The sequence below is a fragment of the Kogia breviceps genome, chromosome 11 (genome assembly GCF_026419965.1).
Source record: "Kogia breviceps isolate mKogBre1 chromosome 11, mKogBre1 haplotype 1, whole genome shotgun sequence".
Classification (NCBI taxonomy): Eukaryota; Metazoa; Chordata; class Mammalia; order Artiodactyla; family Physeteridae; genus Kogia; species Kogia breviceps.
Genome location: NC_081320.1, coordinates 5,866,908 through 5,893,101, shown reverse-complemented (window position 1 = coordinate 5,893,101; position 26,194 = coordinate 5,866,908). Strand labels below are relative to the sequence as shown.

The window sequence follows — 26,194 nt, the reverse complement described above, 5'->3', positions numbered from 1 at the left end:
GCCAAGGAAGAAGAGCAAATGAGAGTAAAGAGGAGAGATGATTAAACAAGGTCACCGCCATTAACTCTGCTTTAAAATTAATCAAGAGAACTGGTTACTTGTATATTTTGTTACAACAGCAATGAAAATTATAATTGTAAAGGTTAAACTGCAGTTGGAATCAGTATATTCATCATTTACCCCAAAAACGCCACGTCAGAGTCCGTCTACTCCGTTTCTTTAACAAGCAATGAAGAACTTCATGCTCGTGCGCAGTACGGAAGCGTAGCTTCTTTTATTTGTATAGAAAAAAAATGGACAAAACTTCCCTCCCCATCAGGGTGCTTAGAAGCAAATTGGTAATGAAAGGGAGAAATGCAAATCCTAAAGTCAACCAGTGCTTTTCCCATAACTCCAAATAGAAAACAATGAAAGTGCTCTAAGGTTTGGAAATCTCTCTAGAGTACAGAGGTGCAAGGAAGCGATAGATTTCTCTCATCACATTTACAAGTTTAATGTTCTAAAAAAGTCTTTCCTCCAGGGAAACTCATGTGATCAATCACTGAATATAATCACACAACTCCATTTCAACTAGTCTGAATTCAATGTGCTTAGTCTAGAACCATCCTTGAGAAGAAAGAATGAATCTTATGATACATTTTAGTAGATAAATATATGAAGACTAATCAAAAATTCTCTTTAAGAATAAAGTCTCTTAGAGCCCTTTGTATATCAAATCAGAACCTGAAAGGTAAAAGAATGTACATTATTTTCACATATACAAACTATGTGCTAAAGTAAAAAAAATAAAATGTCCTCTAATTCAAGCCCAGGCTCCATCCGTGACACTGCCGGCAGGTTATACGCTAGGAGACAGGTCCTTCACGCTGAGGCTCACTCCTGCTGCTCTCTGCAACAAAGCAACAAAAGCCAGCGTTGGTTGGTATATTCTGAACTTTAATTACATAAACACTGTTAGATTTGGAGATCATAGTTCAAGAAACAAATTACGGAAAATTTTAAATAAAACTTACATGGAAAAACGACAACCTATTCCGGACAGTCAAGAAAATATATAAACACCCTCCTCACATACAGCATGAGAGGTTTTCTGGCCATTAGCCTAATCAGTATTCATGTGGTCAGCACGGTGCTATAGAAAAGACACAGGCTGAGCTGGTGGGATTAATTAGAGTGTGTTTTCAAACACAGAGCGACGGTGTCACCACCCATGAAAATAGCAGCTAGCATTTACTGGGCAATAGAGACCCTACGAGCTAGAGACAAGTATGGTCTTATCCCCAATCTAGAGACCGGAAACTGAGGCACAGAGAGGTTCAAACCGGCCTTCGAATCCAGTTGGATATTACTAGGAAGAGGAGTGCAAGATAATTTCAGCACGAAAGGTTTCTTACAGTGACAGGATACTTCCTCAATCAGACCTGCGGTCAAGCAGACAAGAGGAGCCCCCTCGGGCAGATGCGTCCTCCAGGGAGTGGGCTCCCGTTAACAGCCCCCCCGCGTCCATTTCCTAGGCGGCCCCTGAGCAAATGTCAGCTCAGCTAGGAGTAAAGCTACAGTACGCTCATTATACTAATTATAAGCAGACATTATACGAAAGTACTAACGCTACACTAAAGTACTAATGTCTGCTTAAAAGAATTGATTTTTTCCAGTACTCAAACCATCCAATTATAGGGTAGAAAGAACATTAACATATAAATTACCTGTCAAATTACCTGAACGAATTATGAATTACCTGAACAAATACTTGGAAATTTAGTCTAGGATAAGAGTTTTACCTGTCCTGAAATATCTCAAGGGTTGTCAAGTACTAAAGGAAACAAATTTCTTTCCTTTCTGGAGCCTGAAGGCAATGGTAAAAAAAAAAAAAATAACAATGGTATATGCACTTAGGCACAAAGCAATGGAATTCCTAAAAACAAGAACCATTTATAAACATTTATAAATGGAACTCTTCCTCACAGAGGCAGAGTCCCAGCAGGAGAGCCGGTTAGGAGAACTCCTACACAATCCACCTTTCCACTTCCTCATTCTCTGAAATTCATTTTCCCTTTTTCTTACACAACGCACTCTTTCTTCCTCTGGTACTGGTTTAAAACTTAAGTTCTCATATTTTTGTCTTTGCCTCCCAGATTCTAAAAATGGGCAAAAAAGACAAACCGATTCAGTTTGAATACTACTGATTTGGAAAAATACACTTCCTCTTACAGGATGGCAAAATTCAAAATTAGAAGCATCAATTCTTCCCAGTTAAAATAACGTATAAATTAATTCAACTACAATAAAAATTCTCATGGGAGTTTCTTACACATGGCAAGTTGATTTTAAGATTAATCTTAAAAAACGAAGAATAGTTCAGAATTTTTTTAAAAAGAATAAAGATGAAGGAATTTGCCTTGCCTTTCAAATATCAAAACATATTATTCACAAGTAATTATCACTAAACAATGGACAAGTGGTTAAACATTTGGGGAAAATAGGTTACTTAAATCTCCCCTTAAACAATGCGGATTAAAGATTTAAATGTAAAATACAAAGCCACAAATAACCCTCAGGTGAGACAGATATCTGTTCCTAAGTTACGGAGCATGCTGTCAAAGGCAGAAAGAATCATGAAAGAAAGAGAAGCTAGACTAGATGAAAATCAAAGACCAAGAGCTCTTAGAATCAATATGAAAAATTAGTTCTCCATAGAAAAAGCAGCTAAGGATGAAATAATGGGCAACTCAGAAAAGAAATATAACCAACAAATATGAAAAGAAGATAATTGCATCAGTAATTTAAAACAATGCAATTCATTATTTTACAGGCAGGTGGTAAATGTATACACAAAATGATTTCAGTGTTACTGATGACAAAAGTCCATCAGCAGGATGTGGTTTACAGAAATTACAGTGAATCCAAAATGTAATACTATGCAGCTGTACCAAACCATGTGTCTTGTCTACTGATACAAAAAGAGCTTCACACATTAAAAGGGAAAAACAGGGCTTCCCTGGTGGCACAGTGGTTAGGAATCCGCCTGCCAATGCAGGGGACACGGGTTCGAGCCCTGCTCCTGGAAGATCCCACATGCCACGGAGCAACTAAGCCCGTGCACCACAACTACTGAGCCCACATGCCACAACTACTGAGCCCATGCAACTAGAGCCCGTGCTCTGCAACGAGAAGCCACTGCAGTGAGAAGCCCGCGCACGGCACGGAAGAGTAGCCCCGGGTCGCCGCAACTAGAGAAAAGCCCGTGTGCAGCAACGAAGACCCAACGCAGCCAAAAATTAAAACAAACAAAAAAAGGTCACCTAACGGCACATGAATGACATTCTCCCCATCCTTAAACACAGAAAAAACATCTGAACTATATTTATGGAAATGTTAAAATGGTATTTGCAGGTGTGAGGTTATGGCTGTCATTCTTCCTTTATGCTTTTCTGCACCTTATGTATTTCTTCACCTTCTTTCAACCACTGATCACGTCATTTTGCTTGAGAACCCGCAAAAGACTCACCCAGCAAGGCCGTGTTTTCACCTGCATCCTCTTTAAAACCGGCCTCGCAAGGCGGCGCGGAGTCGCCGGTGGTGGGCAGTGCTGAGCTGCCCGCCTCGCTTCTGTCACCATCTGGTAAAGTAAGACTCAGCTCTGCAGTCGAAACGCCCCTGGGGGGTGATTCTGGGGCGGGCGCCTCCTGCACGTCCTCAAGCTCTCCCTTGAGAGTTAGAGCAAAGAAAATACCTTTTCTCAGTAACGCGATCAGGCTTATCTATCATCTTTTGCTCATAATTCATACAAAATATTTACTTTTATACACGAACATGGCAAAAAAGCACATCAGTGTCTTCTTTATTTAGCATCACCAGAAAATGAGCACTCTTCAATAAGCAGCCTTTCAAGACCTAAATCCTTTTCCTCTAAAAACCATTTTTTCCCCTTGAGGCAAACGATGGCACACCGCTTAAACTACTTATCGACAGAAAGTGGAGCTCCATCACTAACGCACTCTCCTGCCTTTCTGAACAGCCCGGCTGGGCGCTCATCTCTAAGGCTGGAGCCCTGAGCTCGGATGACTCTGCCCTAATGGCTGCCAGGTGCCAGGGCTTCGGAGACGAGCAGGCTGCAGCCGCATTCACTTCAAGATAACCGGCTCTGCTCCGTCCTTACGGAAAGGGTGTGTCTCCCCACTGCCCGTCTGCCTCGCTTCCCCATTTGCTGCTTCAAAGAAGAAGAGGAGAGATCACGAAAGTCAGAGCGGGAGACTCTCCAAGCGTCACTACGTCGAGTCTCAAAATTCAGGGGCCGTCCAGAAACCTTTCTTGATTCACGCCAGGGTCAAGGCTGTGTCGTGACGGCCGAAGCTGCTGCTAAGTGACCGGCCGAAGGTGTGTGTGTGTCGGGGGGCGTCCCTGCGAACCCTGGCTCAGGCTGAGGGCGGCGCACAGCCCTGCCGGCTCCGCACGCGTTCCGGAACCCTCTCCCCACTCCCGGGCCCCGCGTGGCCCCCTGCCTTCTCACAGGCAACCGAACAGCCCCAGAACAGACTCGCGACGCACCGACCGACAGATCCCGCTGAGCTGCCGTAGCGTCCGGACTGCCGCACAGCCCACCCCCGTCTGTCCTTCCAGGTACTTGTCTAAATACCTGCCAGCCCTGTGCCAAACGCTACCTGGTCACCCCCTGCGATACCCTAACCCCTGAACACGCAGCTCAGACGCGCCTCTAGAAACCCCTCCCTGTCCCTTCCCCCATGCAGCTGGCAGGGTCGGGCTGCCTTCCTCTGTGCCCACTCTTCTTCCAACAGGGCCCCCTGGCCAGCGGGGTGGGCTGCAGGCCCGGCTCCCACCCACCAGTCCAGAAAGCAGAGTCTCCGAGGGGCCTGCGAGCCGGAGGGCTGAGTCTTACCCCTTCATCTCCCTGGAGCCAAGTTCAGACCCAGCACCTCACACATCACTCCCCGGATGAATGCCTGCGCCCCACGAGCGGACAAACACAGCAGGGACAGGAGGCACAGCAAACCCGCTCTCACCGTGGTCACTTTCTTGGAAATGAGAACTAGTTCCCATACGAGAGTCATAACTATCTCCACAGTCCAACGCAGGAGGGGCCCACGGGCCCAAAGAAAATGGCAGATTTGTCAAAGGATTAAAAAAAAAAAAGTTAAAGGCAAGACAAATTAATTTCTTAAGTTTGATTTAAAGTTACTGTAGGTTTCTTCAAAAAAGCAAGCAAGCTTTCTGGGGACACATACTCTAACTTTCTGAAAGTAACATTCTGAAAGCAATCCAACCTGATATAAAATGAAGAGTCTTGATTTTTAACACACGAAACATACACATGTATTTTTCCAAAAGCAAAACCCACGAGGACTAAAGTCTCAACGCTAAGGTCAGTGAAATGCCTTTTGCACAAAGGTTTAGAAATGAAAAGGGGTTTAAAATGACTGACTGACGAAGAAAACAAAAGCAGCTTCAGACTGTATCTACGAGAGGAAAAGACAAAGAAGGAAAACCGCCAAGAGAACGCCCGTCTCGCTCCCTGGGTGCTACTGTTCCAAACGCGGTCCAGGAAGGCGTGAGGCAGTCCGGGGTGAGCCTCCACGCTGGGGAGAGCCGCCGGTTATCAAGACTACGCACCAACGACTGTTAGAAATTCTACAGCAAAGGCACAGTTTCCAGACATCCAGGCAGATGAACTGCCAACAAGACAGTCCTGCTGCCTCCCGCTCCGTGTACCTACGGTGAGGCCTCTGGAACTCACACTTGAAAATTAGAATTCACAGAAAATCACACTGGTTATTAAGGCAGTGCCTGGTCCCTCAGCTCTCTTTTGAAGATACGCTGAACTAGAAAATGAAAAATACTCCGAAGGGGGCCTGCAGTCTTGAAGGCTGTTATGGCTTTAAGTCACATAAAATCATTATCATAATAAAAAAAAATCTCTTTGTAGTTTCTACCTCTGTAATAAAACCTCTGTTTAGCAACAAGAAACATATATTTGATACTTAAATTACTTCCTTCAAAGATCTCTTTCAAAACTGTATTTAATCAAGAATATCTTGAGACATTAATAGATTATAGGAAGACTCTTCTAAAAATGTAACAATCTAGGAAGATCTGGGTTTTTTTTTTTTCCCCATCTATGTCCCTCCCCTCTTTTGGGTAGGAGGGTAGTTTAGAGCTTGGACACTGGAATTAAACAAGCTTGCACCTGAAAGCTGATTCCCTATTACCTCCCCGTGTGACTTTAGGTGAGCTACTTCTCTCTGAGCTCGAGTTTCTAGTTAGTAAAATAAGGAGAGTCACAGCGCTTCCCTCCCATAGGGGCTGGAAAGGTCAATGTAATAACTCGTGTAAGGCATCAGCGCATGGCGACCGTGACACGCTCTCTTTCCTTCTGCCCTCCCGTCTCTATTTTCTGAGGAAGGTCTACGACCATCTCAGTATCACAAAGTGATGGAGCACGTTCAGCGCAGGATAAATTTCCCCGCAGCATCTTGACTCTGAAACCCAAGTATCGGGAGAGCTGGTGTCAAGACATATGGGCTTTAGCTTCCTCGGTAAAATGTGCACCTGTGTGCGAGGCTCCTTCCGTTTCAAACATTTTATAATAATTCTTGTTTATGTGACACTGACTAGCATCTATACACCCTGCGGTGTATCACACCGACATCTATCAAAGATACTGCTCTAAGTACAAACTCTAAGGAAACACCTAGCATATTATTCTGTAATCACAAATTTAGTTCATTGATTTTGGGGAATGTCTTAAGAATTCACTTTTAATAAAGAGGAAAATTTCTTCAGGAACCACCAGGATACTAGAAGGAGCATTCAGTCCACTCCTGCCTCTGGTCAGGAACAGAACTGAATCACTCAGGGAGAACGGGGGTGCAGAGATTGAATATAAACAAAAATGTAACAAACCCAATATCCCAGGGCTTTGATGACATCAAGTTTACACATTGGACACGTTCGGTGATCCAAAAGCCATGGGTCAATGCATATTCTATGAAAAATATGCCTAAAAAAATTAAGTATGTGTTAATGTTTTAAAATAAATGTTTATATCTTATATAGGAAACAACACATTCCACCAACTCATCTTCTCATTACAAGTTAAATGCCGTCAAATCAACATTCCAGTCTATCCATTTACCCTAGGTAGTCATCTATCCTATTTTTCCACGTTAAACAGAATCTGGCACGTAGACGGAAATACCCCCTCTGCTGCACAAAAAATAACATGGTTTATTTTCACATCATGCTAGGATGTATTTTTATTTGGGAATAAACGTGGCCTAAGTAACCCAAGAGTAAACTAATAGTAACAAACTAATACTAAACTGATAGTATCTGATAGAAGTCTCTAAGAGGACTCCAATGGAAATACAACAAAATATTAACAAGTCATCTTTGGCTTGCAGGCTAAAAAAACACTTATTTTTTTGTCTTATATATTTTTGTAGCATCTACATTTTTCTAGAATGAACATATCGCTTTCAGAATCAAAAAAAGAAAAACCACGTATGAATTTTCTTCTTTTACTGACTGTCCTCATTGGCTAACTTCCCCTCCTGTGTGATGAATCTACATTTTCTACCTGTGCTGCAGGTAAGCAGCTGTGGGTATCAGAGCCACACAGATCAGGCTCAGACACCAGCTGTGCGTCCTGATGCTGTGACTTTGAACTAGATCCTGAGGCCACTCTGCACCTGCCCTGCAGCTGTTCTGAGGGGCAAACGTGTGATGTGGTTACAAGGGTGCTGGGCGCAATAAAGCCTCAGTAACTTTCCATTATTATTACTGTCGTCACTGTCCGAAGACCTCTCCTTCAAAGGGAGATCTGCCAGTGCAGTTAAAAATCACAGCATGTAAGGACAGGACGTGGTCCGGCCCAGCTCGTCTTGTGACCTTCCTGTCCTCAAACTGAAACGGACCCACTGGAATCCTTCTGAAAAAAACAAAACCAACACGTGGGCTTTATTCGGAAATCTGTTGATATAAATCACAGGAGAAAACGGGGGTGGACGGAATGAAACCCCACGAAGGAGACCAGGACATGCGCACACGTATACTCGTCTGTTTATGAAGCTCCAGTGCAAATCCCAGGTCGGCCTTCAGGAGTATCTGGATTTCCTATAAAAGGAAATCGGCCTCAGGCTGCTGCTCACTGTATGACATCCAAGTCACTAACCCGTGCCCTAAGCCCGCCTAGAGTAAAAATTCTTCTCTATTTTAATAATTTTCTACAGGACACCATCACCCGACACTGACCCCAATTCACTGAGTATCCACCACACCAACCCGTGTAAATGCCTGTAGATTTAAGTTCACCATCTTCATGCGGGAAAATCAGTTTTGTTTTCTGATCCTAATTCCTTCATTTCCTCTACAGAGGTCCTGAGAACTTAATCTGCCATAAAGTGCTGGGATATACACAAAAACACTTTGCAAACATAAAGCAAGACATAATTATATTTTAACTTGTTCTAATAGGTGGGAAGTATAATTAAAATTGACCAGCCTTTAAAACATAATCTGCTAACAGAAATTTTTTTAAAAAGTTAACAAAGTATCTTATTATTAAAAAGGAAACATAACTTCCTGTTGCTAAAGAAAATAAATTAATGAAATAAGGGAGGAATATTTATTTCACACAACCCCCGAAAGAACCCAAACCCAGGGTGCAAGTAACAGCAGAGGCAGATCTAAGAAAAAAGGTATCTTGGTTAGAAAATAATAGACAAAGATACATAACCAGGAAATGTCTTTAAAAATAACATTTCTAATAAATGTCTGGGAAAATGCTCACTAGTTCAAAACATTAAGTATTAAAATATTTAAAAGTAAAAAAACCAGCAAAGCCGGAGCCACATCTGCTGGCTGCTCCTGGCCCTCACCCCCGGGGCCTTCACCTATCCAAATCGCTCAATGTATAGAACAGATTCCCAGGACCCTCATGAAACCTTGCTTCAAAGACTAAAAGCCAATCTATGACAAAAGGACAGAACAGGTCTTAATGGTCACCTAAAGTCTCCAAGCAAAGCAATTTTAAAGTAAAACAACACAGGAGGAGCCTTGAAGACTCGAGCTTCTTTTCTAAAAGGTGAGATGATCGCAGGATATCACCTGAGAGCAAGGTCTTCGTATCATGAAAAACATGTTCATCTTTGGTCAGAAACCTGAAACTTGTCAGTAATTTTTAACATCTCAGGAAGTAAGAGAACGTACTTGCATGGCAGGATTCTGATAACATCCTTTCCTTTAAAATTTTCAATACACACTGCACAACTTTCAGCATCAACATCAAGTCCCTGTAGAAAGAAGAGGAAAAAATTTACTATATCCTTAGTATACAGTATACTCTTCGTAAAACTCACTACAACAACAAAACCAAAACAAAACCAAAACTCACCACAACCTGGGTAAAACAAAGATGAATTCTACTCTACATTGGTACATCCTGAATTTAAACACAGATAATTTCTACTTGGTATTTATTTTTACCACTATCAAGGGATTTTTTTTTTTTTTTAAGAATTTGGCTGAAAAAGAAAAAATTTCATCGTCTACCTAATCAGATACGAATTATGTTTAAATTCTAGGCTACTGCTCACTTTTTTAAGTGCTCATATTTTTTAAGGGCTGTAGAAATGCAAATGCCTGCTTTCTTATAATAAAATAAATTATTTTTCAAATGTAAAACAAAGAGAATGAATATCTAATTAGCTACTTGTTTCCTGGAATCATTAAAAACACAAAACAAAAGCACTTTCATTAGAATTTGTGAAAGAACAGAGTTATAACCTACAGATTAGAAAATTGCAAATAGCTAAATATCTGAATGTATTCACCTCACTAGCAAAAAAAGAACCGTAAATTTTAAAAAGTTACCTTTTTCATATAACCAAGTTAATAAAGGTAAAAAGAAACAAAAACTGCTGGGGAAGAACCGGTCTTGTGACAAAATTTCAACTTCTGAGAATCTGGGTCACAGACCTTTTTGGTGGTGTCAGCCCTTCCCCCACTTCCCTGGGTACCCCCTGGACATAGACATACCCACCTGGCTTCAGCCCATCAACCAAAGTAGGCATGGCCAGGCTGATCACCTGACCCAAAACAGGCCAATGAGACTCCCTCTCCCAGGACTCTGGGGTGGGGCTTCAGGAGCTACCAATCAGTGTCTGCAACTTTAGCAAGTTAATTTTATGGGACACAGCTTCACAGTCATCATGGAATTCTTTAAAAATATCTTTAGCCACGTGGGTCACGTGTTAACAAGCAAGCAGTAAAAACTGATTTTACATGTAGACACTGCTATCAAAGATGTATTAAAATTAACTTTGTAACAGCACTTACAATAATATGTTGCAATGGTACATTATCCCCTTTGTTCACATGCCATGCCAGGATGATGAAATAATTATTTCCCTAATGGTTTACAAGCTTATACATTACTGTGATCAAGTCCACAAGAAAAGAAAAATTAGAAAACAAATACAGTCTCCAGAACTGGACAAGGTGTAGATTTAAGAAAAAACACAGTATTTTCCTGTACAAGTTTAAAATGTAAAATTGTCAGAAAATCCACGTGTGTACCTCATGGACCATTTATGGATCTTTTTTTTTTTAACCATTATTGCTGACAACTTTCAAAAAACAGTCCATAGAAGCCTATTTTCAAAAATGTTCTGTACACAAAGAGGATGATATCAATTAATTTATGTTCTCAAAGACTCCATGCAGTAAATGACACACATATAAATCTATGTCTTCTCATATTTAAGGACAGATTTCCTGCCACAGAGAGTAGAAGACACACTTCAAGAAGAACATAAAACTCCACGCTTGTCACGGAGCTGCCAGTCTAACGCAGTCTGTCCCAGGCATTTGCTGGACTCCCTCCCCAGGGACCCTCGTGATTTGTAAATCAGATGATAATCTTCCCATGAGATGGGAATTTTTTTTTTTTTTAACTTTTCCTGTTTAATACATCTACACGGAAAGAAAGCAGGACCTTGCACCAACTATGAAAATTCACTGTTATTATAACGTAAGGCATTCGGGCAAGAATGCAGCAAACAATACAACTCCAAGAGTAGAATGTGTTACCTATTCCACATGAACCATTAATATCAGATTCCAAAGTTTTAAAATCAAAGGTTTATAAATTTAATGAGTGTTATTCTGAAGCTTTAATCCTTTAAGTAGGTCAGAGGAGGAGATGTGGACCCAAATGCACTTACAGGGGAGTGGAGACTGGGGGGTTGGCATGGACTAAATCTCAACAACTCGGGGAGATCAAACGGAAGTCCTAACAATGGAACCACCCCATAGCTATCTATGTCAACACAGCCATCAACATTTCCCAGCAAAGTAAACGGACCATTAAGAGAATAACTATTCCTGCATTAGCAACTGTTTTCCTTTAAGGAATCTATCCTCTAAGAACCTGAGGTTCTGAGATTTCGTTAGGATTTGTCCTATACCAAAAATGCTTCTGAACTCTGGTACGATTTTGGCCTTTTAGAAGTCTTTTGGCCATGTGAAACGTCTCTTTTTTAAAAAGTTTTAAAAACATCTTTTCCCCCCTTCTCCACAAAGCCCTGTATTTTCTCCCTGTAATTAACGGAGTCTCAGGAGAGAATGGACAGAGAGTATGAGATTTAATGGAGACGGATTTAAGCTTCAGGGTCTCCGGTAGAGACCAGAGCTTCTTCAGAGTTACCTGTGTCGGAGCGGCAGGCGGAGGACGGACGTGTGGGCGCTGTCCAGCCAATGCGGCCACCTGAGCAACCGACATGTAGCCAGTGTGACTGAGGAACTGAGTTTTCAGTTTCATTCAAACAAACAAAAAACTATGAAAATATTACCTTTTCTCCATGCTTTACAGTATGAAGAGGAAGCTGCCCAATAAGTTTCTTTGTTTCTTTTCTATGGCTCTTAGGGAGGAAAAACATTCTTATTACTGAAAATTTTAAGTCACTATTTTAAAAATTCATATAATATAAGCAGCTGTGGAAAAATTTCATTTGAAAAGCAAAGTTAGATGACTACAATGAAACTAATTTTAAGAAATTACCACTGAAGGGCTTCCCTGGTGGCGCAGTGGTTAAGAATCCGCCTGCCAATGCAGAGGACACGGGTTCGAGCCCTGGCCCTGGAAGATCCCACATGCCGCAGACCAACTAAGCCCATGCACCACAACTACCGAGCCTGTGCTCTATAGAGCCCACGAGCCACAACTAGTGAGCCCACGCGCCTAGAGACCATGCTCTGCAATGAGAGAAACCACCGCAATGAGAAGCCCGTGCACCACAACCAAGGGTGGCCCCCGCTCGCCGCAACTAGAGAAAGCCCGCGCGCAGCAGCAAAGACCCAACACAGCCAAAAATAAATAAATAAATTTAAAAAGAAGACATTACCACTGAAGTCCTAATGTACACAACAGCCACATGTTAACTTAAGAGCTGTTTTGTTGCTCAAGAATACTTATTTTCAACTCCATGTCTGAAGAAACCTTTTTTTAAAAACATCTTTATTGGAGTGTAATAGCTTTACAATGGTGTGTTAGTTTCTGCTTTATAACAAAGTGAATCAGATATACATATACATATATCCCCATATCTCCTCCCTCTTGCGTCTCCCTCCCACCCTCCCTATCCCACCCCTCTAGGTGGTCACAAAGCACCGAGCTGATCTCCCTGTGCTATGCGGCTGCTTCCCACTAGCTATCTGTTTTACACTTGGTAGTGATATATGTCCATGCCACTCTCTCACTTCGTCCCAGCTTACCCTTCCCTCTCCCCGTGTCCTCAAGTCCATTCTCTACGTCTGCATCTTTACTCCTGTCCTGCCCCTAGGTTTTTCATGACCATATTTTTTTTTAGATTCCATATATATGTGTTGGCATACGGTATTTGTTTTTCTCTTTCTGACTTACTTCACTCTGTATGACAGACTCTAGGTCCATCCACCTCACTACAAATAACTCAATTTCGTTTCTTTTTATGGCTGAGTAATATTCCATTGTGTATATGCACCACATCTTCTTTATCCATTCATCTGTCGATGGACACTTAGGTTGCCTGCATGTCCTGGCTATTGTAATTAGTGCTGAAATGAATATTGGGGTGCATGTGTCTTTTTGAATTATGGTTTTCTCAGGGTATATGCCCAGTAGTGGGATTGCTGGGTCGTGTGGTAGTTCTATTTTTAGTTTTTTAAGGAACCTCCATACTGTTCTCCATAGTGGCTGTATCACTTTGCATTCCCACCAGCAGTGCGAGAGGTTCCCTTTTAGGAGAAACCAAGCGTATGTTTAATTACTGGTAAGAACGTCGTCAGCTGAGGAGGGGGCTCCAAACACTCACCTGCTAACACCCCTGAAAGGGCAGAGGCTTCCTAGTCGGCGGTGGAAGATGACCCAGAGATGAGCATCTACTGCCTGCAGAGCCAGCAAGGGGGTGGTTCTCATGACAACAGGTGAGTGGGGAACCCAGAGGGCCCTGCTCTCCTCTGTTACTGAACGAGTGTCTCTGCAGATAAATGGCTCTGAACACGGCTCCACCGTGGAGAGGCCTGTCCTCTCTCGAGACACAGAGCCAGGTCCCCGACCTCATGCCTTGCTTTTCTGTCATCCCTTCACATCTGGGAAGGACACAGGGTCTCTGCAGGAGTGAAACATGACCCGACTTCCCACAGGACAGAAAGTTTAACATATTCTAATTTAAAACTTATTTCACCCCCACCCCCCCCAGCCCGGGGCTTCCCTGGTGTGGTGGCACAGTGGTTAAGAATCCGCCTGCCAGTGCAGGGGACCTGGGTTCAAGCCCTGGTCCGGGAAGATCCCACAGGCCGCGGAGCAACTAAGCCCGTGCGCCACAACTACCGAGCCTGTGCTTTAGAGCCCGCGAGCCACAACTACTGAGCCCACGAGCTGCAACTACTGAAGTCCACGCACCTAGAGCCCGTGCTCCGCAACAAGAGAAGCCACCGCAGTGAGAAGCCCGCGCACCGCAACGATGAGTAGCCCCCGCTCGCCGCAACTAGAGAGAGCCCGCGCGCAGCAACGAAGACCCAACGCAGCCAAAAATAAATAAAAATAAATTTATTTTTTAAAAAACCATATTAATACTTAAATATTGTGACAATGAAATTAAGAGTACTGTCCAATAATTTCAAGCAATATATATAGGAAATATTTACAAACTATCTTTTAAAAAGCAAAGTTAAAGAGAGACAATTACCTGACTTCCAAACTGTGAGCCAGTGTATAGGAAGCGCTGTATATAGTAAAATATTAGCCAGGCTAATGAGATAATCATCATGGTGATGAAGGCGATGGCCACAAACACCACGGACTGACCGCTGATGAACTCCTGGACGTGCCGGGTGCCGAGCCCTATCGTCATTGTGACCGGAATGTCTTTCTGCACCAGATCCACAATTTCTCTTCCTTTGGGGTAGCTAACCATAATGACTACTATATTTCCTGTTCCTGTAGAAAGAACAAAGGAATCAATATGAAGAACACCAAGGGCGATACAGAGAAAGTATGGCTCCATGCACATACAACCAAAAACTGTGATAACATGGATCATTTTCTAGGAAAACCCAAGCTACCAACACTGGTCTCCAAGGAGAAAACACTGACTGCATAAGAAGTAGAATAAATCACTAAGAACTACCCCCTAGAAAGCAAGAGCCGTCCCCACCCCCCGTTCAGTTTCACAGGTGAGTTCTACCCCCAAACCTTTAAAGAGCAAGTAACATCAATGACATTTAAAGTGCTCCACAGCAGATTGAAAAAAATAAAAAGAAATCTTAAAACTATTTCTAAGGTAACAGAACCAAGCATGGTAGCAAAAAACCAACATAAGAACCACACAGACCAATTTCAACTTGTGACTATTAATACGAATGCCTAAGCACACCCATTAACTCAGGGAGGCAATCAGAGAAGTTCCACTATGTTCGATATTACTTCATCTTGTTCTGAGGACATCAGCAGACATAAGACAAAAAAATAACAGAAATAAAAAAGGGATAAAATGGCCAATTTTACATGAATCTATAAATTAATTTTTAAAATTATCAATGGGATTTTAAAAACCTTAAAGGTTCTGCTTCTAAAGCTCATTTAGGGGAAAAATAATAAATAACAATCAGGAAAACTCTGTAAACAGTAAAACCTGGACTAGCCTTTGTTGTCAAAGTAATTAAAACAGTGTGGTAGTAGCATATGAAGACATCCAGAATGGTGCAGAATAAGAAGCCCAGAAACTAGACCCAAATACATAACAGAATTCAGTAAATGATAAAAGTGGAATTTCAAATCAATGGTGTAAAATGGATTATTTTTTTAAAAAACAGTGTGGGTGCAACTCAGTATCACCTGAGGCTAAAAAAGCTGCATCCCTTCTTTGCAACTTAAGCCAAAATAAATTCTAACCAAATCCAAGATTTAAATATATAAAAAAGAGAAAACAGGGCTTCCCTGGTGGCGCAGTGGTTGAGAGTCCGCCTGCCGATGCAGGAGACACGGGTTCGTGCCCCGGTCCGGGAAGATCCCACATGCCGCGGAGCGGCTGGGCCCGTGAGCCATGGCCGCTGAGCCTGCGCGTCCGGAGCCTGTGCTCCGCCACGGGAGAGGCCACAACAGTGAGAGGCCAGCGTATCGCAAAAAAAAAAAAAAAAAAAAAAAAAGAGAAAACAGAAAACAGCCAGAAGAAACATGGGAATTAAAAAATAAGTAATACTGGGCTTCCCTGGTGGTGCAGTGGTTGAGAATCCGCCTGCCGATGCAGGGGACACGGGTTCGTGCCCCGGTCCGGGAGGATCCCACATGCCGCGGAGTGGCTGGGCCCATGAGCCGTGACCACTGAGCCTGCGCGTCCAGAGCCTGTGCTCCGCAGCGGGAGAGGCCACAACAGTGAGAGGCCCGCCTAGCACAAAAAAAAAAAAAAAAAAAAAAAAAGTAATATTGAAGGAAAACCTTTCCAAGTGTGAAAAATCATCTTGAAACTTCTTTTAAAAAAAAAGATTTGAGCAACTAACCAATTATATAAAAACAAAAATTTTCTGCACTGGCTAAAAGGGGAAAATCAAGGACTCAAGATCAAAAGAGCAACTGGTCAATGGGGGAAAAAAATACATGGAACATAACAAAGACAAAAAGCTAATTTCCTGTAAGAAAAAGAGCAACAGAAAAACAAAGAAAATTAAGTCAGTTTGCAGAAAACACAAATAGGTTTTAAGAAAAAAACCCAGCATCTTCATGACATATAATTCACATGCCGTAAAATTCATTATTTTAAATAAGTGTACAACTCAATGGTTTTTAGTATATTCACAAAGGCTGTGCAACTATCACCACGACCTAATTCCATAACATTTTCATCACCCCCAAAAGAAATCCTGTACATATGAGCGATCACTCCCCCCAGAAAAGATTTAAACACATGAAAAGTCATGGTACAAATGAAAACACACCTAAAAGATTAGCAAACATCAAAAAGTCTGATACACCATACCAGCAAGAGCAAGTACAAACGGGCACTCTTTCTGTGGGAGTGAATTATTACAACCTGGTATGGAGAACAACAGCTACTAAAAGTTTTTAAATGCACATGTCTCCCTGACCCAGAAATTCCAGATCCAAGACACTAATTCCACAGATATACTTATGTACGTACACAGAAGGAATCCATAAAGATATTTATTGCCAGTGTTTTTCCTAAAATTTTGCTATCACAGCCTAAATGTCCATCAATGGGACTTCCCTGGTGGTGCAGTGGTTAAGAACCCATCTGCCGGGCTTCCCTGGTGGCGCAGTGGTTGAGAGTCCGCCTGCCAATGCAGGGGACACGGGTTCAAGCTCTGGTCCGGGAAGATCCCACATGCCACGGAGCAACTAAGCCTGTAGGCCACAACTACTGAGCCTGCGCTCTAGAGCCCGCGAGCCACAACTACTGAGCCCGCACGTCACAACTACTGAAGCCCGAGTGCCTAGAGCCCGTGCTCCGCAACGAGAAGCCACTGCAATGAGAAGCCGCGCACCGCAACGAAGAGTAACCCCAGCTCGCCGCAACTAGAGAAAGCCCACGTGCAGCAACGAAGACCCAACGCAGCCAAAAATAAATAAATAAATTTATTTATTTATTTATTAAAAAATAAAAATATAAATGTTCATCAGTAATAGTTATATAATTTACAGTATGTGTACACAGTCTGAGGCAGCAGCTCTGTTAATAGTGACGGTAGTCAAGACACAAGAGGAAAAAAGCCGCACATAAAACTGTGTGGACAAGAGGTCTACGTGGCGCTATCAGTACAGATCCCCCTGAAGGCTACTCTAGAGACCGGGGACCCTGACTGCCTCCGGGCGGGGGGAGAGCTGGACACAGGAAAAATTCTCTATCAGGTGTACATATTACCTATTCAAAAACTAACTTACAAAATACACTTAAAGACTGTTCTCTGGCATTACACTGAAACCACATTCTAACACTATTTTATTATAGAGAGAAATTTAATCTGTAGCAAATCCACCCTCGGCCGTGGGGATTTAGTTACTGAAACCCCAGAAGGGCACCCTTCTCAGGTGGCTGCTGTCTGGAGGCCGATCCTATGACCCAGCCCTAAAAGTGTTTCTTGGCAAGTACCCTAGTTGTCTGAGCGCTCACACAATCTACTACGTCATCACTGGGGAGACTAATAAGGAGCAAAAGGCATTTCCTGCCTTCAGGGAAATAAACATCTCCTGGCCGAGAAAGACAAACACAGAAACAATTAGGAGACTTTATACCACTTATGATTATGTGGTGCTTTATAAGCTGAAAGCCCTTTTCATAAATTAAGAAAAGTTTCCTTTTGTGGAAAATTTCAAGCACATGCTAAAGTAGAAAAGAGAGTATAATGAACCCCATGTACCTGTCTCACTTTTATACAGAAAACAAAATGCTGCTATGCTACAGCTGCAGTTACAGTTTCTGGTACTGATGATAGAATGACCTTTGTGTGTTAATGGGGAAAGCCAACTCTGAAGCACTTTCACTCTGTCTCTCACTTGAGGCAGAAAGAGTCGAGTAATCGTTTTACAGACGAGGGCTAAATCCACTACCCTGTGTAAAACAGCCAGCTAGTGGGAACCTGCTGTACAGCGCAGGGAGCTCAGCTCGGTGCTCTGTGGTGACCTAGATGGGTGCGATGGGGGATGGGCGGGAAGTCCAAGCGGGAGGGGATATACGTATACACACAGCTGATTCACTCCATCGTACAGCAGAAACTAACACAACATTGTAAAGCAATTATACTCCAATTAAAAAAAAAAAAAGAGTTGCTCAATGTCACACGACACCTGGAAAAGCCAGTTCCAGGGCCTGAAGCCCCAGCTTCTACGCGTACCTCTGCCCTGCCCCCTCATTCGGGGGGGTACGCAGGCTTCAAGGCCACCCGGGATCACATCTCCCGCTGACAACCACTGCCTGGGTGCTCTGAGAGTATCTGTTCAGCTGTAAAACGGGGATGAGCATTTTTCTATTTGGGGCTGTCGCTTATTTAACGAGAACGTGGAATAACAAAAAACTGCGGAAGTGAACTGATCATTCTGTCTGGGGTGGGAGGGAACTTTTGTCCCTGGGAAGTCAGTGCATCTTGACGGACAGGAAGAGTTCCCCAAGCAAAAGAAGGGAGATTTCTGGGCTGTGAAACCATCATATAAGAGCATATTTGGAATGGTGACTGGCCCAGTTTGGTCAGTGACTAAATACACATAAAGGTATCCTGCTTATCTCACTAACCCCAGTGCCTCACGTAGAACCTAGCACATAGTAGCTATTTAATAAATATTTGTTGTCTAAATGAGTGAGAGATGGGGGATGAGCTGAGAACACCCGGAACCTCAAGGCAGGGGCTGCAGACAAGCAGCGATTATATAAGAAGGACACCTGGGACGGAAAACATCTCCCGTATCAATCTGGAATTTTTTACCTAGGAAATTCTTAGCTCATTAAGTTACAAGAAATTTAAAAAAAAAAAAAACACTGAGTGCTAAATTTTGCTACACTCTATAATTATAGCAGCAAGATTGCTTCTGGGAACTATTTTAGATTTAAAAACTCAGAATGAAGACTTCTCCGATCCCGTGATTGGCTCTTCTGGGGACATGTGTGGGATGAACTGGAGGCCGGGCAGTTGAGTAAACACGCACTAGCTCAGGGTCACTGGGTGCACAACCCCAGGGGGTGCTGAGCACAGGCCCCACGTCTGGCCCTGCCCTCCCCTCCGGATGTCCCGGGGGCCAGTCCTAGAGAGCCCTAGTGGCACGAGAGAGCAAGTCACCGCAGACTGCCAGACCAAACGTTTTGCCCGTGCCTTCATCAGGCACAGAAGCTCAGGGTCTTGGGACAGGGGGAGAAAAAGCCCTTTGAATGTTTTTCTTCCCCAGGCCTCAGTGCTACCAATCACACTTGACCAAAAAAGGTCACCTTGTGCAATGCCCGCGCTTCCCCAAAAGAACCTACAGACCTCACCACTAAACTCCTTGAAGACAGTCTGTTGTATTGCTGTCTTACACATAGGCGTCGCGTAAGTTCTCCAACAGAGCACACGATCATAAACCTACTTGAGAAATAATAGTTCCCCTTACCACCTTCTGTCAAAAACAAACTAAAAATGTTAAAAAGAAAATCTGTTTTGGTCAATAGCTTCAACATTCTGGAGGGTCACATTTGAGTCTAGTGTACCATTCCTCCTCCCTAGGACACAATTTAAAGTAGATTTCAACATTCTCTTGAAGGAGATGGGAACTACTAAAATATTTAAAGTAGTGGCTTAGATTTCTGTTCTAGAAGACTGATGCAGGCAGCGAGAAATACATTTAAATCTCCCACGAGAGAATCCCATGACCTTTCAGGTTTTCTTTTTTCCAGTAACTTAACTTCCATATTCTCTCCATCCCTCCCACCCGCCTCCCCAAACTTGGAGAATTCCTGGTCAAATCTTTAAGATGCAGCAGGGCCTCTGAAGTACACCTCTTTCTGCCCTCCTGCTAGAACGTCTTCCTGGGCCCCTCCCCCTCACTAGACAAGGACTACAGTTCTTATTTATTAGTTTTTGCACTCAGCATCACACAGTGATGGCCCAACAGAAGGGTTTCTGTACAAATGAATCAACCTGAAAAACTGGTTTATCTTCTGGTATTATCCTTGAACTGACCCAATAAGGAGAATTATCAGAGACTCCCTTTGCAGGGGAAATAGTACGCCAAATATGAACGGAAACGTCTCCAAAATGTGAAGCTATCATGCGAACAGAAATGTCTTTACGGCTGGCTAGAATGAGTTAGGAGGACTCAAAAATATATGCAATTCTCTTCTTGGAATTTCACATTTTGTTTTGCATAATCTGGCTTTGCTCAAGAATATTTTGTCTTTGTTGAGTACCGTACTCAGCAATCTTACTGCTAACTCTTTGCAGTCTTCCCAAACGCCTCACTTTGTCGCCTCAGGCCTTCAGTCCTTTCCGAGGCCACTCCCTTCACCCAGAAGGTTCTACGGCCCCCCGGCCGGCCCCACTCCACCCAGCGTACCACACACACACTCAGATACCTTCATCAGCTTAAGCTGTGCTCCAACACTCCATCTGTCTGGGAACTGTCTGAGTTAATCCCACCTGCTATGAGGCTGTGAGGTACCATCTCTTCCCAGGGCACCAGAATACATTCTAATCTCAAATCTAAACGTTTAGATCATTTGTGAGAGCGCAGCGTTCAAGATCATCGAGCATCATTCACTCATACAAGACTATTTACCATGCTCCGCAAACACAAAACGCACATCTTTCCTGAGGTAAGGATTTCTTATCACCTGTGTTATCTCCCTCCACCCCAACTCCAGCCTTCCCCAAACACACCTCTAAGCCCTGCCGGTACTTGGCACTCAGTAAACTGCTGACAGAACTAAAGTGCCAGTCTCAACAGCCACTCAAGATGTCAGCTAAAGGATCAGCCCAGTGTTAACTAACAATCGCCACATCGAGGCCGACCCTCTCCAAAGCTTTCATTGCAATGCTTTGACTTACGTCAATTTTTACTTTTCTTGGTCAAACTGACTTCTAAGCATCTTTGCACCATCTCTGCATCTGATGCCCTTCCTTTATGCTTTCTAAGTACCTGTGCATATAATTCTGTCGAGGTCCAAACCACATCGCCTGGAAAGGTCTGTTTATCACTCCCGCTAGGCTGGGAATTCCTCAAAGTCCAGCACACGTCTTAGGCGTTTCTACCCCCAAGCAGGTGCCATACTTGGCCCAGAATGGCCGCTGTATATCCATCTGCCAAAGTAAAGGGAACTGACCTTGGGCATTAGGGTAAAGGTCCTTAAAGTTGTCCTGATAGAATATTATCTTAAAGTCACGATTTATTTTAGAACCACCATAAAATACTGATTTAAATCCAAAATATCTTTTACTGGATTCTAGTAGTCAAGCAACAGGTCTAAGAAAAACTGGTGAAATTCTCTCTGAGACTTGGGAGGAGGCTATCATGATTGGAGTTTACAAGCAGCCACCTTGACCTATTCTGTGGAGCCGCGGTAAATCAGTGCTTTACACTGGCCCTGTCCACACTCTGACAAAACACAAGAAAGCAAAGTCTGAGCTGCCATCAACGCTCTGTTTAACGTTTCCAATTCAAGTCCGTCAAAACTGGCTCCTCTTCTGACTTAATTCCACTCACTCCATTCTTAATTCTAGTCCATTCTCAAAAAGCCGTGAAACATCGGTACCCTTGTCCCCAGTGGGGCCACCTTCTGCGAATGAGAGTCATTCTTTTCCATTTCTAGTGGCCACTACAGTATAGGCCTTTACATTTCTACCTGGACTAGACACTGGTCTATGTGGATTCCGTTTCCAGCGTCTCCTTTGTGTAACCCATTGGTCACACCGCACCAAATTCACCTCCTTTTACGTCAGTGGTTCAAAACATTGGATGCTACTGCCCTCCCCTCTGCCCCCGGACATCTGGCAATATCTGGACACATTTTTGGTTGTCACAACTGGAATCTCGTGAGTAGAGGCCAGGAAAGGCCCCTGCAACAAAGAATGATCTGGCCATAGATCACCGTGTTACCATGGGCCAGTCATTTAAATTCTTTCGGCATCGGTTTCCTCATCTGTAAAACAGGGTTAAACTACCCACCTCGAAGGGCTGTCAGGGGCTTCCCTGGTGGAGCAGCGGTTCAGAGTCCGCCTGTCGATGCAGGGGACGCGGGTTCATGCCCCGGGCCGGGAGGATCCCACGTGCCGCGGAGCGGCTGGGCCCGTGAGCCGTGGCCGCCGAGCCTGCGCGTCCGGAGCCTGTGCTCCGCAACGGGAGAGGCCGCGGCGGTGAGAGGCCCGCGTACCGCAAAAAACCCACAAAAACAAAAACCGGCTGTCGGTAGGAATAAGTGGAGAATACCAACTCTGCACTGGGAACTTTCATACATTTTTAAAAAAATTCCTAATGCTGTTACTTTTGTCTTTTTTCTCAAACAGAATTATTCTCACAGTAAAAAGGCTAGAATGGACACTGATAATGGCAACAGCAGCTCACAAGAAGAATATGTAAAATAAATACCAATTTGGTGTTTTCTGGGCCTGGATAGATTATATGTCAATAATGTAAACAAGCAAGGTTACTGAACCATGGTTAGAACAAGTGCAATTAGCCTGGAAGGACGTGAATGTCACTACCAAAAAAATGCAGTAAACAGATTTGGAAAACTGTAGGCTGATGGGCCTGCCATGGAAAAGAAAAAGTCCCTATTACGATGTCACTCAGAAGGGACGGCAAGGACCCAGCACCAGAGAACCCGCACACACTGCCCTCTTTCCTTCGGCAGATGCCTGTCCACAGGATGCATCTGGAACGCTGTGTGAACTCTGACAGAACTGCTCACGAGAGGCTTGTAGACACATGACTTGGGTACACTTACAACTGGAATAGCTGCACCAAAGGTGGTGCACCGCTCAGTGGCACCACGAGGACATCTGCTCCCGTTTCCTGCCCAAACCCACTTCCTCTCTGTTGCAACGGAGGAATTTCCCCTCTCTTATCTAGGGGCAACCCCTCCACGAGTATCCTGGACCCAGCCGCTGTCCTTCTCAAAAACGTGACTCTGCTACCTCTTCTCCATCCTACACCTCTACCGGATCACTCCATCCAACTTCAATATGCCTCGCTGCCGTCCAGCCCACCCTTCGCTGCCCTACGGTTTCCACCCACGTTTTAGCACCTCCCCAGCCCTTGCCGTCAACGATCTTGAAAGCGTGGTTCTTTCTAACAGTCTTACTTCCTCACCTCTCATCAAAATTCCGTTCCCTCGTTCGGCTAAAATAGGCCAAAACCAAAGTCACTCTCCTATCCTCATGGTACAGATATTCTGAACTTGCATTCAAGAAGCCAAAACAGAAAAACCAAAAGCACAGGAAAAAGGATGTCTGACTTGCAGCAGCAGCAGAAACTCTCTAAAGAGATTTTAAACCCAGTAAGTTCAGAATGAGTCGTGTTCTCAGGCGGCCTTCCGACTCTGCCGTGTATTGGTAGAACATCACTGGGAATCCAGTTCTGAGGGTAACTTTGCAAAATGCACCTTTTAAACTTTCATGACTGCTTGACGATGCAACCCGTTGCCCCAGAGAACAGTGTGTGGGAAGGGTCACCCGGCAAAGAGCAAGATTTCTTTTTTTTTGGGGGGGGGGCCAAGCCATGTCTTGCGGGATCCTGGTTTCCTGACTACGGGATCGAACCCGTGCCCTCTACAGCGAAAGGGCAGAGTCTTAACCACTGGACCACCAGGGAAGTCCCAAGAGCAAGATCTTTTCCTGCATAATCACAACTTTAAAATTTTCAACTAAACACTCAAGTCTCAAGCAATCTGATTGGCAATGGAGCCAGTATTATAACCATCTATTCAGCAAGTGAGAAAACATACCCCAACTTAAGGCCAGGTTTTCTGACTCAGTTGAACCCAGACTGTCCCACTCAAAAGTTCAGAATATTGACATGTTTTATTAAAGTGAAGACACCAGAGTGTCACCAAGCCACCACCTTACGTGGTGAAGGGAGAGCCAGACTCTGGAATGCCCTGGGAAAGTTTCCACTCCTGCCCCACCTGACTTTAGGGAACGCCGAAAGGCGAGGGATCCATGATTAGGAATCATGAGACCTTCTGCCGGCGAGAACCACAATCCTCCTCCCGCGGGTTTTAATTTCTTCTGTTCTCCCCATCACCCTCCTGCACAGCGCGCCTCCCTCCACTTGGAAGGGCCCAGGGAGATAAGCTAATCTTGTCCTTAGGCTCGCCTCCCTCCTAAGAGCCACCGGGGGTCACACCGAGCCAACCTAGCGCTTCCCTCGTAGTTCCCTTCGGCCAGAGCCCATCGCCGCCGCCCCTCGCGGTCCCGCCGGAGGACCGGGCTGTCGGCCGGGACCGCAGCGCACGGACGCCTCGCCCGTCCCCGCGCCCCGGCAGCTCACCCGCGTGGGACATGGGCGCGGTGAGGTTCCCGTGGCGCTCCTCGTTGTACAGGACCACGGCCGAGGCGTTCCGCCGCGCCGCGGCCAACACCTTGTCCTTGAAGGTGCAGCCCCCGCGCGCCACCAGCGCGACCCAGGGCGCGGCCCCCCGGCCGCCGGGCACGAGGAAGCGCGTGCGGGGCGCGCAGCCCTCGGGGTCGCGGTCCTCGGCGCGCGGGACGCCCACCAGGCCCCGCGCGCCCTCCTTAGGCGAGCTCTCGCCGAAGCGGCCGCTCTCCGAGACGCTCCGCACGCTCCGGTTGGTCTGCGGGTCCACGTACTCGGTGCTCACCACGGCCGAGTACCACTCGAGCGCCCGGCCCCGGGCCCCGGGCGCACACAGGACCAGCGCTAGCAGCGCCAGCGCGCCGCGGGCTCCGCCGCGGGCCTCGGGCCGCCGCCACGCCATGGCCCCCGCCGCCGGGCTGACCGGGAGAGGGCCGGGCGGGAGCCGGAGGGCGCTGGCGTGCAAGGCCGCCGAAAAGCGCGGAGTAGTCGACACCAGCCGCCGAGCCCGGGAAGACCCACTCCCGGTGGCGGGAGGGGTCGCGGCGCACGCGCACCTGAAGGAGCGGCGGGCTGGGCGGAGCGGAACGAGGGCGGGGCAGGCGGGCGGGGCCGTGGCGCACGCGCACCTGGCGGGGCGGCGGGGGTGTGGCCTCGACTGGCCCCGGCCCCCCGCGCAGAGCCCGGCGCCACGCATGCGGGCTCGGGACCACCGAGTGCTTTATAGAGTGTCGCGATTCCTGCGGCCTGACGGTCGCGGGACCCCAGGACCCTGCGGGCCGAGGCGGGGGTTTGGGAAGTGACCGCCCGAGAAATGGGAAACTTCTCCGCGAGCCGGCCAAGAGGCGCGGGAACATTGAAAAACAGCTTAAAAACTCCAAAGCTGCACAGATTTTCCAGATACTTTTTGTTACCGATTTTGTAATGCTAATTGATTTTGGTATTTTGTGTATAGTCTGTAACATTGAAGTGAGTGCATCAAACTACTTGTATAGATGAGCATTGGAATGGTACAGCAATAAACATATAAAAAGAGAAAATGTATTGTTTGGAAATAAAAACTGGGTGACAGTCCATATGAAACTGCCTTGGAAAGGAAGCCTTACTGCTACAGGAAAAGAAGTTTAGAACACTGATTTCTGAGTGATTCAGCTTCCTTCTTTGCACAAGAAACTTCTTTGCAGGAGGTAGGTTGCTGTCACTCACACCAGGCGTTTTGTTGGGCCTGACACCCTCTTCTGTGACCTCTTTGTTATAAGTCTTTCTTGGACTGCATTTTAAAGCTCTGCTCCAAAATGCAGCCCACAACCCGTAAGTTCTCCTTGAAGCTGGATCTCCTCTCCCTTTTCCATTAGGAAGTTAATTTTAAAAGGCTGAAAGAACCCTAAGGCTTGAGGCCTTCCCCTTGTCCCAAGCCTCGAATAAAGGAGGTAAGTTGTGGTCATGGCAGGCTAGGGAACAGGTCCTAGGACACCACCCCACGGCCACTTCATGATATGCTCTACAAGCAAAACAAATACTTGTAGTTCCCAGAACAGGTGTTTGCCCTTTCATGCTATGTCTTGCACATGGATTTCCTTCTTACTGAGATTCTCCTGCTCCTGGCTCTTGTCCTGGCAAATGCCATCTTCG

The 26,194-nt window shown here is 45.1% G+C and overlaps 1 protein-coding gene across 1 annotated transcript; it reads right to left on the bottom strand.

The window, feature by feature from the left end:
• Positions 1-255: 255 nt before the first annotated feature.
• On the bottom strand, positions 256-25,064 carry RNF149 (ring finger protein 149). The gene is made up of 7 exons (XM_059079486.2): positions 24,518-25,064; positions 14,244-14,494; positions 11,868-11,936; positions 9,226-9,308; positions 6,919-7,015; positions 3,509-3,707; positions 256-889 (listed from the first exon to the last, which is right to left on the bottom strand). The coding sequence occupies exons 1-7, from the start codon at positions 24,963-24,965 to the stop codon at positions 846-848; spliced, it is 1,191 nt and encodes a 396-aa protein (XP_058935469.1). The 5' UTR covers positions 24,966-25,064; the 3' UTR covers positions 256-845.
• Between the last annotated feature and the right edge of the window lie 1,130 nt (positions 25,065-26,194).

Bases quoted from the DNA above. Each gene is read 5' to 3' on its own strand.
- RNF149 (XM_059079486.2), bottom strand. From the start codon at position 24,965: ATGGCGTGGCGGCGGCCCGAGGCCCGCGGCGGAGCCCGCGGCGCGCTG. The intron at 11,937-14,243 runs GTAATTGTCTCT...TTCCTCCCTAAG, and splicing joins GCTCACAGTTTGGAAGTCAG to AGCCATAGAAAAGAAACAAA. The intron at 7,016-9,225 runs GTACGTTCTCTT...TAATTTTTTTAG, and splicing joins ATCAGAATCCTGCCATGCAA to GCATATTTTTCATAGAATAT.